Genomic DNA, 17,472 nt, shown 5'->3' with positions numbered 1-17,472 from the left:
CACTGGATTTCAAGGACACCTTTGTGAAGACACACCCCATTTTACGCCTCAGGATCCCTATTCTTATACATGGCATCTACCATTATGGACTTATGATAAGTGTTTTGGACTATTGCCAATTATCCATTTATATTTCATTTAATATTTAATATTAAATTGTATTATTTTATATTATTTATTATATACACTCTTATATGTTTTACTGTATATTTTAGGCGCAACCTTTTTTTGTTCTATTTTGCATCATTTCTTAGCATTAGGGGATTATAGGGGACTCCCTTTTAAGGATTGCAGCCTTACTATTATTTTCTTGTGTGGTAATCTAGCGCTGATTTTTTCTCTTTCCATATAAAATATGTAAACTTGACATTGTAGGCCTATACAAAATCATCTTACCATACCCATGATATTTCCCTGCCAAAGACCAAACAACGTTGTGACATTTGTGTTCATAATGCATATGAACATTCATAAAGTGACTGAGTTTAATATGTATGAAAGTATAAGTGACTGTGTGAAAAATGCAGAGATATGATAAATGTGTTATACCTGTATTTAATTTTTTCAACGCGATTTGCAGACTTACTTTTCCAATGACATGCAGGAGACATGGACAAAAAATGAATGAGTTTTATAAGTAATGTGCCAGCAGAGCTGAGGCGGTATACACTTTTCCAATTATTTTTTATGGGTTAGTGTGTGACTTTTTTTGCAGCACTATCAAAATAGAAACAAATAAATGGACCATTTTACAATGTTTTTTATTAATATAGTAATAAGAGAATTTTAGCCTATCTGTTCCTTTTCCCTTTCAATAAAAATGTCACTTTGTTTTCTCTCCTGTAGTCATCGAAGAAAGAAAAAGGTCCAGGTACTCCGAGGCTTAGATAGGCATTTTTATTTGAATTACAGTGTCCAGCAGCAACGTTTCGACTCAAAGGTCTTTTTCAAGCTTGAAAAAGACATTTGGGTCGAAACGTTGCTGCTGAACACTGTAGTTCAAGTAGAATGCCTATCTAAGCTTCAGACCGTTTTCTTTCTTCGGAATGCCTGGACCTTATTCTTTCTTCAGTGACCACATACTATTTCTTTGGCCTTGGTGCTGGCATCAAGGCTTTTATTTATCGATTAAGTGCAGCTCCATTTTTTGGTAAATTTGTTTTTCTGTCCACTGCTTTTCTTTACTGTCCACAAGCAGTATTGTAATTCAACCAGTACATTAATACAGGGGACACAGTGACTGGAGCGAGGTGGGCAACGTTAAAATATACATTTTAGATGGTGTGGGCTTATCAAAGGGACATGGGCCTGCCACTCCAATCCAGCCCTGCATTGGATCACAGAAGAACCTACAAGCACATTAGTTATTTTTCTTCAAGCTAATGGGCTGCACATGAAAATCGCTGGCCCATATGATTCATTTGATTACAGTTAATAATGCTGGATTGTTTTTGCTCTGTTGAGTGATAGGTGTGCAGGCATGGATACATTTTGAAAATAGTTTTTATTTTGGAGAGTGTGATTCACAATTTATTTTTAAGTTTTTATTATATTCAACATAATTACAACAGAAGTTTGTAGAAAATAATTAATTTTATTAGCAATTTTAAAACAAGACACATGACAATAAATAAACATGGCTATAACACTCTTGGGACCTGCCCATACAAATGATATTTATACAGACAAGGCACGGAGTGGAGTATTATATATTATTTGCATGATTGTAACAATTTCTCCACAAAAACAAACAAACAGTGGCATGACATTCATTGATATTACAAAATAGAGAGATATCACTTTAAAACAACAACCCTGGAAAGATCCAAGTACCTTTTGTTATTTTACCTTTGGAAAAGGTACGGCAAGTCACCTTTACAGTGAACAAACCAGAGAGGCGTTTGGCTGTATTGCCTCCTATGTTGATTTTAAATCAGAAAGAGTGTAATTGGAGTTTTGATGGAGCGATAGCTGGAGAACCAACTAATTAACTAACACATGTAAACGTAAAATGGGCAAACGCCGAGGATAATCTAGGCAAGCTATATCTGCAGAGTTTTCTTTAGATTGCGAATTCTCAAGAATTATCTCGTGAAATTACAAATTCTAGGCCAATTAGCTGAGCTTGAATAAGAAGTTTGAGAATATTTCTATTTTAGCTACTTTTGCATAATTTTTGAATTTCCGTGATCAACCTCAAAGGCAGTAGCATAATTTACAAACTCAGCTAGCCTCACGTTGAACGTTGATGTGCATTTTGTCACACTAATATTACATTTTTGTGACTCAAGTGAGTAAACCGGGAATTAAATGAATGCTCGCAGCTTTATTTGCACTATAGTGAGGTAGATGTCACATTTACTAGTCTACAGATAACAATTATTAGTAAGTTAACAGAGTTACTACAGCTTATGTGGTCATTTCCCCTAACTCTTATTTTATTCTGAATCTTAAAACTCTGTTTTAAAGCCACCACATTTAATTATTTCTTTATTAAACTCAACTGTATTGATATTTTAAGAGACATACATAATGTTTATTTAAAAGTCATAGGGCATCATTCAATCTCAACAATTTTTTCCACATATAAATACATATAAAATAGTTATATAAATAACATAAATATTTATAAATAACTTACTGGTTACATATGTACAAAGGTTAATCCACATTTACGGATATACATATATGAAGAATGATTCATTAATAATGTGTATTTTAACCCCTGCCTTGCCAGAGAGATTTTTTATTTTTTTTTAAATAAACTACTCTGTGGATTATACAGAGATCTACACTGTAACCTTCCTCTACAGAACATGTTAAAATCTATTATATTTCTCTCTAAGCAGCAATGGGGTTTAAAAAAAACACCAGTGCAATTTTTTGTATTTTTAAAAAAACAAAAAAAACCCTTCATTTATATAAGTATTAACTGGTTTAAGTGAACATAAAATTGTGAAATGACTAATGGACATAAAGCATCTAAACCAAAATAGTCAAGCTGAAAGGCATTTTGGCCTAAACCTGGCAAAGCCCTTGCCAACCCTTTTTAGGTCTTACTCCTCAAAAATAGAATTTACTTTTCTTAACTAAAAGTGCGCACTATGAAAAGGACGTGTAAACATCTAGTTAGGTTACATAATGCACAAGGTTTGAATCCTTTTAGCTAGTGGTTAGAGGTCACTGCCATTCAGAAGTTTCAGGTTTAAATACCTTACAGGTAAAACCTATAACAAACTGTGCATTAGTAATATTTTGGGAGTATTTTAAACAGACATGTCTGTAAATTAAGAGGCTATATGAATGCATATTTTAACATTCTATTAATTGCCTGTTATGTATTACTGCAAAATACAGTGGGTTTCCCAATCCTAAAAATAATTAAGAAAAAAAAAAGGATTTCACAAGCCCCATAATTTATCGTGGGTAAGACTGCCATACTTTACAATAATGGTAAATGTAGCAACCTAAAGGGACACTGTAGGCACTGTAGCGCCTTTATCTCATGGATGTGGTTATAGTGTCTGGAGTCCCCTAGCATCAACCATTCATTCGGTGTTAAACCATTTTTAATGTTTTGATACTAAACAAGAGTCTCCAGTAGTCCACCACTCTTTGCTGCTGGGGCTAATAAGGAAGCATTAGCCTAAGCAATAACAGGTGGGGGTGACTGGTTGAGATTGTCAGCTGATTACTTCTAGCCTATTACAGATGTCCATTGCTGGTATCAATTGGTATGACTGAGGAATGTATTGGGGACTCTCATTCACAGTTTAATTGGTTTAACACTGAATGGAGGGACAGTGCCAGGGGATTATATATATATATATATATATATATATATATATATATATATATATATAAAATCAATTCAATAAAAGAAAAGAGTTTAAATGCCTGCAGTGTCCATTTAATATAGCCCACAACACACATACAGAAATGCTGGTGTGGAAAATGTACAAATAAAATTGATACATTGGAGTGACCTGGTTTAAACAGTAACTGCATCTCTGCAACAGCTTAGTATAAACCAGTCAGAATATTTTCATACAACACAGATTCAGTGAAATTAAAATAAAATGACAACCACTTATTAAAGCTACTGGCTCTCACTCAGGTTCTTGTAAACAAGGTCTGCGATTCTCCACTGGCGATGGAGAGATAAGAGATTTCGCTGATCGCTTTGAGCTGTTACCAAGAAGGAATTCAAAATGGTTTTCATTTTAAGATTTTCTTACTACGCGGTGTATTGTCCTCTGCCATCTTCTCGTTTATCCAGGGCAGGTACTGCGTGATACGTGTGTACACCCCGGGTTTGTGCTCCTTTGCACATTCCTCCCCCCAGCTAATAATGCCATACAGCGCCATCTGTCCATTGTATTCACATATCAGAGGTCCACCGGAATCCCCCTAGAAGAGACAAAAAAATTTAAAGTTACAGCCTACCACTGCTGCTTCAGTTTTAAGGAAGAGATCCCACTCTATGTCCTTTAAAACGAGCTTTGAAAAAGCTGAATTCAGCTTCAGAGCAGTGTCTCACCTTACAAGCATCGACCTTCCATTCAGGGTCTCCAGCGCAAAACATATTGTTATTCAAAAGTTTCCCATAGTATTTATCTGACTGACACACCTGCTGGGAGATCAGCTGGACTGAGGCAGATTTCAGAAGTTGAGAATAAACAATGCTATCTGTAAAAACAAAAAAAGCAAAAGCAAAGTTGGTTTGAGTGATCTACAATTTCCAAACTCCAAGAAATCTGGAAGAAATAAAAGGAAATATCCAAGAACCATAACCACTGCAGTGTGATGTAGTGGTTATGGTGCCGTGGTCACCATTTTGTAAGTCGTCAAAGTGATTGCAAATGGGTTGATAACTGGAGGTGGTGGCTGGGCCGGAAGTCCTCTGCTCTGAGCTAGCTCGGCAGTGCAGGGCTTAGCTCATTGGCTGAGAGCGGCTTAGCTCAGAAGAATTAATGAAAGCTCTCAATGGAGGAGGTGACCTGGCAAACCCCAGGGTATCAAACCATTAGCATGTTGTAGTGGCTATGGTGCTTGGAATGTTTTTTTATTTTTTTAATGGATGCATTTCAGATGGAAACATCTGATCAGTTTTAAGTTAATTTCTACGTCCTATCCAGTGGATCCATGGAAACTCTTTGCTTAGAAAAATGTATGTACTCACTATATGACTCTTTCCCGAATCCAGCAATTTCACACTTGGTACCTTCCCTCAGCTTTAGATCAGATGGAGGGAGACAGATGGTTTGTACAGAGTTTGTTAGAGATGCACATTGGCCGGATGTGGAGCGTATTTTTATCAATGCTGAAAATAAATAAATGAGAGAATTTTTGGCATTAGTTTAAATGCAACTTTTCCAAACATAAAATATTGAGGCTTTATGCCCACCATTTCCATGCAAACTAAACATCTCTTACTGATATCATTGTCCAATGCTCCAGTGAGGTCATTAAAATTTTCATGGCGAATAATCTTTTCCACTAAGAATTTTTGTTCTTTCTCTAAATTGGTCTCATCGAGGTTAGACTTTCCGAGTATGACGACATAGTCTTTGGGTTCCACGAAATCCCTAAATTGCAAAGAGACATTGTTTGTTGATTAGTACAATACTTGAATGGAATGGAAAGCATTTATTCTGAATTATTGAGTGTGTAAGTGTTCCAGTGTATATACAATAAGGATTTTGGACAGAGCTCGAGCTCTTAACTGAAAACCATCTAAAATATTTAAACGATAAATGGGTGTAGTATGGAAGCCCACAGAGGCCATGAATTTTAAACATTTTTCTGACAAGTTACATCTAGAAAACAAGTCAGAAAAATATAAAAAATGCATGGTCTCCTTATGCTCAGACAAATCATGGAAGAGCGATCCCCCGGCACAGACCCAAGTAGAAGCCAGGATCTGGTATATATTCAAAATGGGAAAAATGACTGCTGTCATCAACGAGACCACAGATTATGTTCTTTAAAATTTGGATCTCATGGATGGCATAGAACTGGGGTTGGGGTTCTGCCCCTGTTCGCCTTACTAGGAGACACTCTTCGGCCCTTCTCAGCACATCTTCTAACCCTTCCCCTCTCTCTTGCCTCTTTCTACTCCATATTGTTTTAGACCAACATGGCACCATATTTCAGGAATCCCACACATAGAGGAACGCGCCTAGTTAATGAATTACTTGTTATTCTCAATTAGGAGATTTGTTTCTGATGCCTTGCTTTTACGCAAAAATCGCAATAAACATCTTTATTTAAAAAATACATGATCTCTCTGGGTTTCCGTAGTATGGGAATTAACTTTGTATTTCAGTATATACAGAGATTTATATGTACTGTCACAAATGGAGCAAAATCCATGTGCTTGTTTATAATTTTCAAACTATATAGCAGGAGATATGACCAAGTACTTCACATATTAATGGGTTAAAACAGGGCACTACAGTCACCAGAACCACTACAGCTTAATGTAGTTGTTCTGGTGAATATAGTCAGCCCCTGCAGGCTTCTTGCACTAAACACTGTCTTTTAAGAAAAGAGGAGATGCTGATTGGCAAAGCCAGTGTTTGGCTCTACCCCACCACCTTGGCTGAGATTATCAGATTTGACGATCTCAGCCCATCCAATGCTTTCTAATAGGATGATGTCAGCCAAGGATGCGGGGCCGAGGCAGAGCCAGCACCGGCGAACCTGCACAGCAATGGAATGAAGGTAAGATTTTACTATATTAAGGGTGGTGAGTTTTGTGTTCCTGACCCTATAGTGTTCCTTTAATAGTAACTAGAATTGTCTCTGAAGGCCATGCTATGCCCTGCTTTATTATACAATAATTTGAGATTTGTTTGTGCAAAATAGTTTAGGGCTTAGAACAAAAACTGTAGAGAAAACAGAAGAGGATGACATATTGGAGCTTTGCTTACGCGTCAGGGAAGCAATGTGCTGCTGTCATCACCCAGCAGGGGTTTATAAGGCTGGCTCCACATAGGAAATTTTCCTGTTTGTGTCTCCTGGAGATCTGGTAAAGTGCTGCCATCCATGGCTGGGATTCGATGGGGGTACTACCTCCTCTCACGACCTTGTACATTTTGTGCTGACGCTGACCACAGGTGGGTACTGGAACTAAAAGAAAAACAAAGTCACTTAAAATCCATTCACTTAAATGGCATCTACACATTTTTGTCATTGTTGAAGCAGACTTTCTGCTAGCCCCTATCAAAGCATAGCTGGTGGTACGGCGCTATATAAAAAGTTTAACTGATAGTTTGTGAATAGGACACCACTGCAATCAGCTAGAAATAACAAGAAACGATAGACATTTTGGTGATCAATGTCTCATACTAATGCATCAGCAGAATCTGTTCTAACCCTTGGGTCGCAGGTTCAAATCCCGGCAGGGTTGACTCAGCCCTTCATCCTTCCGAGGTAGATAAAATGAGTACCATTAAATTGGGTGATAGTAACAACCCCTGGATGTTGGGCTAAGGTAACATCCCCAGGACGTACTTGGAAACCAGAGTAATCTGAATGTACCTTTCCTGGTTAAATACTTTGTTATTATTATTGTGTTACATATAGAAAGAGAGGCATTTAATTTACAGCAACAGAGTATGACATTTTGACTGAGTCCACTAGGGGGAGACTGCCTTCTTTAGAAAAAAGATAAATGAAACACGCAAGAAATGTGAGCTACCAACCTGTGGGTTCTACTTTCTCACACTGTGGTACATCACAATGCATGGTTAAAACCTTTCTTCCACTTTTGAAATAACACCAGGGTTTCCTGCCGTTGCTTGGGTTCCTGTAAAAACAAAATCAGTGTTTTAAAAACATTAAATACTGAAAAGAATATAATATTAGGGACACAATTTTGCAGAAGGGATGAATGATACTATGTTGTCTGCCATGATTAAGATGGATTCAGCTTCAGTAGCAGTGAGCTGAGCAGCAATGTTCTGCTCTAGAGCATAATGTGACGGATCTGCATTAATACCTGCAATAATTGTGTCTGCCAAGACCGAGTTCCAATGCGTTGGCTCTGTGTGCGTTGAAATAACTGTTCTTTAACTCTTTAGCGTCCCAGTACAGGCACTCCCTGCCATGGTTTGTCTTCGACACAATACCCCTGTAGTCCTTGCCAGTGTCATCGTAACACTTGGATCCAATATCTAAAAAAGAAAAGGGTATGATGTACATTACACAACATTTAATTCCATCTGTGTAATTCTGGTTTGTTTATTTTTTTTATACAAACTGGATATGCCCTGAATTTGTGCAGTTACGTGGTCGTCACTAGCCATTAGAATTTCTAACTCATGACTTTGGGATGAAGAGTCAAGATCCTTAATTAATATTACAAGATGGAATTCCTAACAGTTAAACTTGTAAGCAGTTTTTAAGAAGTTTCTAAACATGTTTAATTAAGCGGGTCCATATCGATGCTATTTTAATGCACAATGTTTTGTTTAAAATACAGACATGTGAACCAGATAATTGATTGTTACCATAGATTCTTAATTAAAATATTAAACCATTAATAAACATTTATTGATAGTAACATTTTAAAGGAAACACTGTTTTAGCTTCTAAACTATTTCCAATGTTAGAGTGTAAGACGTTGCAAAAATATTACTTTACAGAAAGGATAGTAGGTACATGGGTTAGTAGCGGTGCTACTAACATAGTAATAAAATAAAGAATGACTTTGAATTAATTACACTATCATAGAGATCATACAAGTATTATGAGATATCGGAATGGTCACATGAGATAAATTCATTACTCTATGGTGTTTGCCATTTGTGGACCATATTTCTGTTTTTTAAACACACTCATCAGAAACATTCCATTCATTTCTGTGGGTCTTTGCCCCACATATATCACACCATAACTCCTCTATAGACGCAGACTCCTTTTTATTTTGAAACATTTGCATGTTCTCTGGCACTCAGGCGACCAACCAATCCATTTGCTGGTTGTACTGTACATAGGTCAAATAATTGTTTTGTTTTTTTAACTGGCCTTTTGAGTTTTGTTAATATCAATATGTACTGACAATAAATATTTACCCATACCTATTTCACACTGTTCTCCAGCGTAACCCAAGGGGCAGACACACCTGTACGGTCTTCCGTAAAGACGAAAGTATGCGCATGTTCCTCCATTCAAACAGACACATTCTATGCAAAGTCAAAAGAAAAAAATATATATTCTAATTGTACAATGGAATTATATACTGAGTGGTTGTCTAACACAACCTTTAGACAGTATTGTATGCCCTGCTGAATAATGTAAAATGGCCTTATCACCTTTAAAAGTACGCTTGTATAAGCAGAAAATGGATACATTTTAAATGACTGAATCGCTAATTGATTGAGATAAGACCCATAATACTTACATTATACTGTAAGTGATATGCGGATATATTGGTCTAAGGTATTGATCTAATTGAAAAGTAAATACCTTTTCAAATTCTGATTCCAAGTACAGTGCTTAATCAGTACATTCATTACATACATTATTATTCATTCATTGACTCTGAATTAAGTAGTGTTTTCCACTGTTTGAAGTGAGCAGACTATGCTGCATCGGTATTTAATGCACTAGAATTTACAGCTTTATTGGTTTGTAAGCACTAAGGTGTTTTTTTTTCCCTTTTTCTAAACACCTTAGACACACCCAGGTAATCCCCAAATCCTGGACTGGTAGGGGGTCCTGAGGACTGGGTTGAGAACCCCTGATCTAGACCATCCTCGTTTGCAGCCAAGCATCTAGACATCTCTTTCACTGATTCAATCTAATTTGTTCTTACCTTCAACAGATTCTGAATCTTCATTTGGTATTTGCCTTGGTTTCTGTGGAAATAAAAGAGGGGTACAATTTTAAAATGCATTTTTAATATATCTGTGTGTGTACCCAAATGGTGCGTATTTTGACATAATCCTCACTGGAACAAGATTGTGATGTCCCTAAATTGTAGACAGTTTGGGCATCTTTGGGCACTTGGGAAACAACCAGTGAGTTAGGATTTTGAGAAATAAGACCCATCAAGCTATCATGCTTAGAGCTTCACTGTTTTGGCCAACCCTCCAGCGTATAAAATATTAAGTGAACAATAGCAGCTTCCTACAATATGTTCGATATATCACTCTGTGCTCTAAATATGCTTTTGGAAAATCTATGTAAATTAAACAAGTGTCTCGATAACAAATGTCCCAGTCTGGATCATACCAAATTTAAAGCTGATTGGAGAGGGAGGGAGGAAGGATCATTGAAAGCAACGAAAATGATTTAATGGGCCTTCCATTCCAGTATAGAGCTATAATTCTTCACAGGGTAAGACACCATCACTTAAAGACTGAGAGCAAGTGGCAATATCAACAGTGAATATGTTTTGGGAGAAGTAAAAAATCAATAATGGATCTGTTATGCCTATAGGGATAGTCAGCATGCACCTAAACATAACTTGGTTTACAAAATTGTCTTTTATACGAGGCAGTATGAACAGAACAAATTCTTGATAAATTAGCAAAGATATTTCACTTACTGCTTCCAGCGCACCAATAAGAATGCAGGCAAATGCGATGGACAACAAAAGCGTCTTCATTTTAAGTAATGCAGATTTTCGACAGCTGAAAAGTGAAATCAAGACATGAGTGGACAAATCTCATCATTTAAACTGCTGTAATAAAATGGTCCTTTTGGCTAAAACATTCATTTATTGTCTCCATGAAGCCACAAAATGTTAAAAGCAAGTTGATTTAATGTCTATGGTGATAGCGCAACAAAACAAACAAAACATACAATGGACAGCTAAAGCCAAAATGTCCTGTAAAATTAGAAGCTGTTTGCATGCATAGTGTATGTTTTATTCCTAGAATTAGTGTTTGATGAAAACTATGTACATTCGTATAAAGCTCATTTTTATAACTCTTGTTACATTAACCAATAAGCATTTTCTAATTAAAATGTACACTTTTTCTCTATACCTTTCTTAAAATGTTTGACTAAGAAAACATGATTCACCCAGTTTTTTTTTTTTGCTTTTTTTTTTTTTTTTAAATAAAACATAACATGAACATTTGAATAAAGAACGCGCTATTAATTACTTTTCTTATAGGTTCAGTTTGTAATATAAAAAGTTAAATAATAAAGCAAATATTTGTAAAAAATAAAAATAAAAAAAAACAATTTATATATTAACAGTAATAGCCCATCTTATACTTAAATATTTACAGTAATCTTACTATGATCATTCAGGAAAACAATATTTCATAAATTCAGGTTTTTGAAATACATTGGAAAAAAAATTAGTTTGATTCAAATCTTTTTAGATATTTGAACATACTATTTAACACAACAGCATGGTTACTGTGTCTATATCTTTCATTGTTGTATTTCTATGGCCATATATATATGTTAAACGTTTTATTATTATTTTATTAAGTATATACATTTAAATAGGTGAAATCATACTGCAGTAGTATAAACAGAAAAAATTACTGGGTGGGCGGGGAGGGGGGTTCAAAAGCCAAAATCCGCATAGAACCTGCACCAACCCATGTAAAAAAAAAATCATGGCAAAACGCTTCTTAATAAGATATCACCAGATTTATTTATTAAACCGTGAATTTTGATGAATTGAATTAATTATGGTCATGAGTTGGAAAAAAAATATTTTGCTTGGCTATAGACTATTTTAGGATAAATTCTAGAAAGATGATTTCCAGTTCATTGTAACTCACTGTTTAATGTCTGAACCCAACCATAGAACTACATTTCCCAGAAATCAATATATAGTGTAAATGTAGATAAAATCCCAATGACCTGAGACAGAAGGTGCATTAACCAACAAGCACATTGCTTTCTCTCTCCAAAACTTAGTTTATACCTCCTATGGTCATATAAGGAAATATGAAACAAAGAAGATTTTATAACACTGTCATGAATTCACATAAATCTATGCATGGAGTGATAGTAAAAGAAATCTGAAAGCACTGATCATCTGTACTAGTTTACAACAAGTTCAAAATCACATACGGGATAAATGTTGCTTCTGCTTCCTCCTTTAGTTGGATAGACATGATGGGTGTAGGAGTACAGTACAACTGCGCTGTATACTAGCAAAACGAGCTGAGAAATGAAGTCACCAACAACTCTGGGCATCTAGATGCTGTCTCTCCATATTAAAGATTTTTTACATTAAAACAAAAATCTTAGCAGCTGAGTAACTTGGAACATATGACCCAGTAAAAAGGGATGTAGGACATCGTTCAGAAATATTATGCCCCTATCAGCTGGAAAATCAAAGGTCTCCAATTAATGCAGCGAATCACTCTATAAAGCCTCAACATAAACACAGTTGCTTGTTGGTTTCCTCAATATACACAGTAACAGTGACAAGCCATAGTGATCTCTTTATATGAGGACATTGTAGACATTCAGCCAGGAGCCAGACTGTGGGCTGTAATGCCCAATTATACACTTTACACCCTTCTCAGTGATGTGGATGCCTTATCCCCACACTTGTGACACAGTAGCTGGTACTCACCAATACAGATGACCCTGGTGTGTCTCCCAATGGATGCTCTCAATCTGAGTATCTGACTATAAGAGTGTTCTGAAGCTCAACTTCTCTGTTCTAGCAAGTGCTGGGGCTGTGTCTTATATTGTGCTATCTGAGCTCTGATTGGCTGCCGGCGTTCTATCCAAGGCGTGGCAGCAGAGGTTAATGCAGAGGTTCCACCGCAGGCTCCCCATCCTGTATTAACTCTTGCTAGGCAGTGGGATGTGAGTCAGCTTGGGAGGAAGGTGTGTAGGAGGGAGGGGGGACTCACTCATTTCTCTTTAAATAGAAAAACTGTCTACATTTAACCCATCACGTGCCAGCAATAAAATCAAATAAAGTATTGACTTCCAACCTCTATTAACTGTGCTAATCAAACGGCTAGCCCAGGGCTCTAACTATTCTTGGGCGACCAATGTTCAATCCTAGGGATGTAAATATTGCTCTAGATATGCCAATGGATCCACTTAGGTCTTTCTGGGAGGACAGTGTTATTATGTTTGTGGAAAAAAAAGTTATAACTCTAAAGCTAGTTTGAGGTTTCATCTACATTTCCCTCCTTTTATAATATGGTAACGTGCTGCGGAATAAGTTAGCTCTATATAAGTGTCAAAAAATAATTATTATTAATAATAATAATAATAATAATAATAACTGTAAAATATTACTTCCTCACATCAAAGAAAATGGCGAATTGGGACAGTCTCACATCATATAAATGCCAGATTGAGACTGTTCACATGATTTTAATGTTAAATTGGAATGAAACACATAAATAGAAAATTCAAATCTCTCATGTAATTAAAAATGGTACATTGGACCGTCTCACAGAAAAGAACATGGCAGACTAGGCTGCCTCATATAATAGTTATGGTAAAACATTTTAACATTAAGGATTCAGTTTCTCTTGATTTCAAGTCCTGGGTATAAAAATAAATGACAAATTTACCAGCTCCACAGAATGGAAAATGGCAAATTGGCCTGTTTCACACAATAGCGAATATATATATATATATATATATATATATATATAGATAGATAGATAGATAGATAGATAGATAGATAGATAGATAGATAGATAGATAAAGTTAAATCTGACAGCACCACAAAATGAGAGAGAGAGAGTGAGAGTGAGAGTGAGTGTAAGTGTGTGTGTGTGTGTGTGTTGCACCATAGCCCTGAATGCCAAAAGCTTATTTCAAATGCCACAATTTTCACAATGTACAGTGTAGTAGACTACTGGTATATAGTATTTTCCCCTAAAAAGCACCAATATGTGTCATGATTAAAGAACTACTGGGGGACATTCATGTAGAACATTAGTTTAACTGTATGCATTGAAGTTATTGTACTATGGGACAACAATGGGTTTGGAATATGGGGCAAGTGTCTTTTAATGCTGGTCTTTATTTTTTAATTCTTTATTTATAGATAAGCCAAGCCACCCAAATACACTGACAGGTTGATCTGCAGTTGATAACTTAATTTTAATGTTTTTATTTTCTGTTTTTCAGTTCAGATTATGTAAAACCACTATAAAAACTATACATATTCAGAATATGAATCAACAGATCGGATTATATTTTAAAATACAGTTTGCTTTAAATGTAAAAGGCAATATTGTTAATTATATGATTTATCTGGGAGTGTTCTTTAGGGACAAATAGGATTGAGGACAGATATCTGAAAAGGAACCTTGCTATGTGTGATAATAATTGTAATATAAAAATATTTATAAATGTATTATACCGTGTGTGCTAACTGTAAATAGTTGACATGCCCATTGCCAGAGCAAATCATAACCTTGAGCATTATGGAGTAATTTCCACTAAACTTTCCCTCCTGCATGTGCCAAATCTGCCAGGAATTGCGATCAGCTCAGCTGTATCGGTATTATGAGGAGGAATATGAGTCCTCCAGCTGTGTGTGTGCACAGTGAGAATGTGACTCATGATTTTCATCTAATCTCACCCTTTATCATCGCTCTGCTAATTTCGGTTGTTGCTCATTATAACTCACTCGACAATGGAATCTGCAATTGAATGTAGCACGTGTTTTTTCTGTGGGAATAAATAAAATCTATTTCTGTATTTTCCTTGTGGTTGGTTTAGGTATTAGACCTTTTGGCATAAAAACTGTAGGAAGGTGGCAGTGGTGGCTCATGGACTCAAGGTCCGGGCGAACAGAAAATGAGAAGACATGGCCAGCAGCAGAGGCTGAATGAGAGGCCGCCCATTGTCTGTCCCCAAATGCCCAAGGCCATGTTATGTCTGTACCAGCCAATCTGTGCATCTATCTGTGTGTGTTGTGTGTGTCTGCGTGTCTGTCTGAGGGTATAGATATCTGAATATGGGCATATGTAAGAATCTACTTTGGTCTTTGGCACCTGGAGAGGCATTGTCTTGACTAAGACCCCTGTGTGGTTCGAAACATTCCTATTTCTGTATTGTTCTTCTAAAACTACCTTTTAACAGACTTTGAGTGCCTGGACCACACTACTTTTCACTATATGTATAGGGGTTAGCAGCCCCAGGTTTGGTCGCACCATGGTCCAAAGCTTTTAAGTGTGCTCAGTCCTCTTTTTCACGTGCATTATTTGTTACCCAGGGAGGCATTGTCTGCATCTGGGATTTTAACTGGTTTTATTTTTGTTGTTGTTTCAAACACTGTGTGTGTTTCTGCAATCCCCCTACCTCCAGGTGTGTATCCTACTGATCCCCCCATATCCCCTTGTGTGTATTTTACAAACCCTCTTGCTGCATGTGTGTAACACCTGATTCTTTGTGTGTCTCCACACCACCAGTTCATTTTATATCCCAACCACCACCCTGAGTGTTGTAGGAGTGGGGAAGAGTATCAGCCCAGTCTGTCGTTGTAGCTCCAGCCTCCAAGCAGCATGACAGGTGAAAAGGACAGAGGGAAAGTGACTGAGTCTGAGGACGTCGGAAGGACTGAGGGAAAGTGACTGAGGACGTCGGAAAAGGACTGAGGGAAAGTGAGAGTTAGCGCCTGATTACTTGCACTAAAGTGCTGCACTTGTTACATAGTTATATAAACTGAAAAAAAGACCATCAAGTTCAGCCTTTCTCATATCCGCATTAGTGCTGTTGATCCAAAAGAAGGCAAAAACAAAAAAACTATTTGAGGCAATTTCAAATTTTGCCATAAATTGAGGAAAAATATCTTTCCTGACTCCAAAATGGAGATCTGATTTCTCCTTGGATCAACAAGCTGTTAAAGGAACACTATAGTGTTAGGAATACTAATGTGTATGCCCTAGTCACTATTTAGGTTACTGGACCATTGCATGCCAGGGCTGAAAAGGTGATTTTACTTACAGTTTTCCCCTTAGTGCTGGTCCCTGGTGTGCAGCTCTGCCTCTTCGTCTGAAATCATTGAGATCGATCATGTCAGCCAATCCAATGCTTTCACACAGGAAAACTTAAGGAGGCTAGTGCGCATGTTCGGCAAAGCGCTGTGCTGCGCCAACCAGATTGTTTTACTTCACTATTTTGCAGACAACCACTAGAGGCAGGTTAACGCTGCAATGAAAACGTTCCTGCAGAACGCCACTGTTTTCCCCCACAGGAGTAAAATAAGGTGGACATGGCACCCAGACCACTTCATTGAGATTAAGTGGTCTGGGTGCCTATAGAGTCCCTTTAGAAATTCAGGACCTTTAAACTGATACATAAGAGCTTGTCACCCTTATGCTCCGTTACTAGACACTGTTCGTGGCACTAATTGCGTAATCTCTTGTGCCAAATTAATGACACTCTTATGAATGGCATGTAATGAGACTGTACTCTGTTTTAACTGGGTACTTTGTGTCTATGATGCTTAGTCTGAGATATACACACATTATCCACTCATGAGAAATTAAACTTGTTTTCTGCATATTTCATAGAAGCAACACAAAATGTGAATTTTGTTACTTCTAGATAACTTCTCTTTAATTATTTAGGTACTTCTTCATACTTTCTCGCCATAACAAATAAGTGCAATTGCTATGAGAACCACAATACTTTTTTTCTGCAAAAAAAAAAGGAAATGCTAAATTCCCCTAGTACACCATCTGATGGCAAGATGGCACGCAGTCTCAAAATCTATGAATATCAAATAAAAGCTGGAAACATATATCCTGCATTTCAGACAAACTTCTGTTAAAACTTAAAATAAAATCCTGGGAAACTTAAAATTGTATGTATAAACAATTGATAATCTGAACCAACAGAATATTGAATAAATTGGGTAGATACTTACCTTAGAAACGTCAAACATTTACAATATAGACTATTATAATTCAGGTCTGTTCTTGGGAACAGTTATGTGTCTATTTAAATAAAAGTGTACAGGTTTCTCGTGCCTGTTATATTTAAAAGGGTTAAATACACCATATTGTGCAAATGCATTTTATTTTTACCTTCTGATAGGATGTGAGATCACTCCCCCACAATAAGCAACCATGAATCAGCCACTTTGTGCAGTGCTGGCTCATTTGACATTGGCTCCCATGGCACACCTGCGTTAATATGCTTGTAACAAATAATTATCTTGCCAGAACGGATGGACTCATTTTTATTCCTTTGTGGTTAAACTTGGCTTTCTTTTAAGCTGGCATTGCATTGTGGGAAATATAGTTTAAAAAACTCTCGTTTTTCACAAAGCACTGACACAAGGTTGAGAAATCACCTGGGAACAGAAAAAAACAGAAATAATTCAGCTAGTTTGATCTTAAATTTTCGGTTCCCTTCATAAATCCAAACAACTCACATTTTGGTAAATAGCTGGGTTGCCATTGCCAAGGCTATCTGTATCTGCTTTAAAGACGTAGGTAGCCACTGAATAAACATCTGATGCTATATTGCCTAATGTTCAGTAGCTCACATTCATTA

General features: G+C 36.6%; 1 protein-coding gene across 1 annotated transcript; it reads right to left on the bottom strand.

Annotated features, from left to right (window-relative positions):
• Window positions 1-4,124: 4,124 nt before the first annotated feature.
• On the bottom strand, window positions 4,125-12,635 carry PLAU (plasminogen activator, urokinase). The gene is made up of 11 exons (XM_063433604.1): window positions 12,563-12,635; window positions 10,559-10,643; window positions 9,824-9,866; window positions 9,087-9,191; window positions 8,006-8,180; window positions 7,710-7,813; window positions 6,936-7,134; window positions 5,437-5,588; window positions 5,183-5,323; window positions 4,541-4,689; window positions 4,125-4,410 (listed from the first exon to the last, which is right to left on the bottom strand). The coding sequence occupies exons 2-11, from the start codon at window positions 10,616-10,618 to the stop codon at window positions 4,219-4,221; spliced, it is 1,320 nt and encodes a 439-aa protein (XP_063289674.1). The 5' UTR covers window positions 10,619-10,643; window positions 12,563-12,635; the 3' UTR covers window positions 4,125-4,218.
• Between the last annotated feature and the right edge of the window lie 4,837 nt (window positions 12,636-17,472).

Source organism: Pelobates fuscus, chromosome 10, assembly GCF_036172605.1.
Source record: "Pelobates fuscus isolate aPelFus1 chromosome 10, aPelFus1.pri, whole genome shotgun sequence".
Taxonomy (NCBI): Eukaryota; Metazoa; Chordata; class Amphibia; order Anura; family Pelobatidae; genus Pelobates; species Pelobates fuscus.
This window is presented reverse-complemented; position numbering and strand designations above follow the sequence as displayed.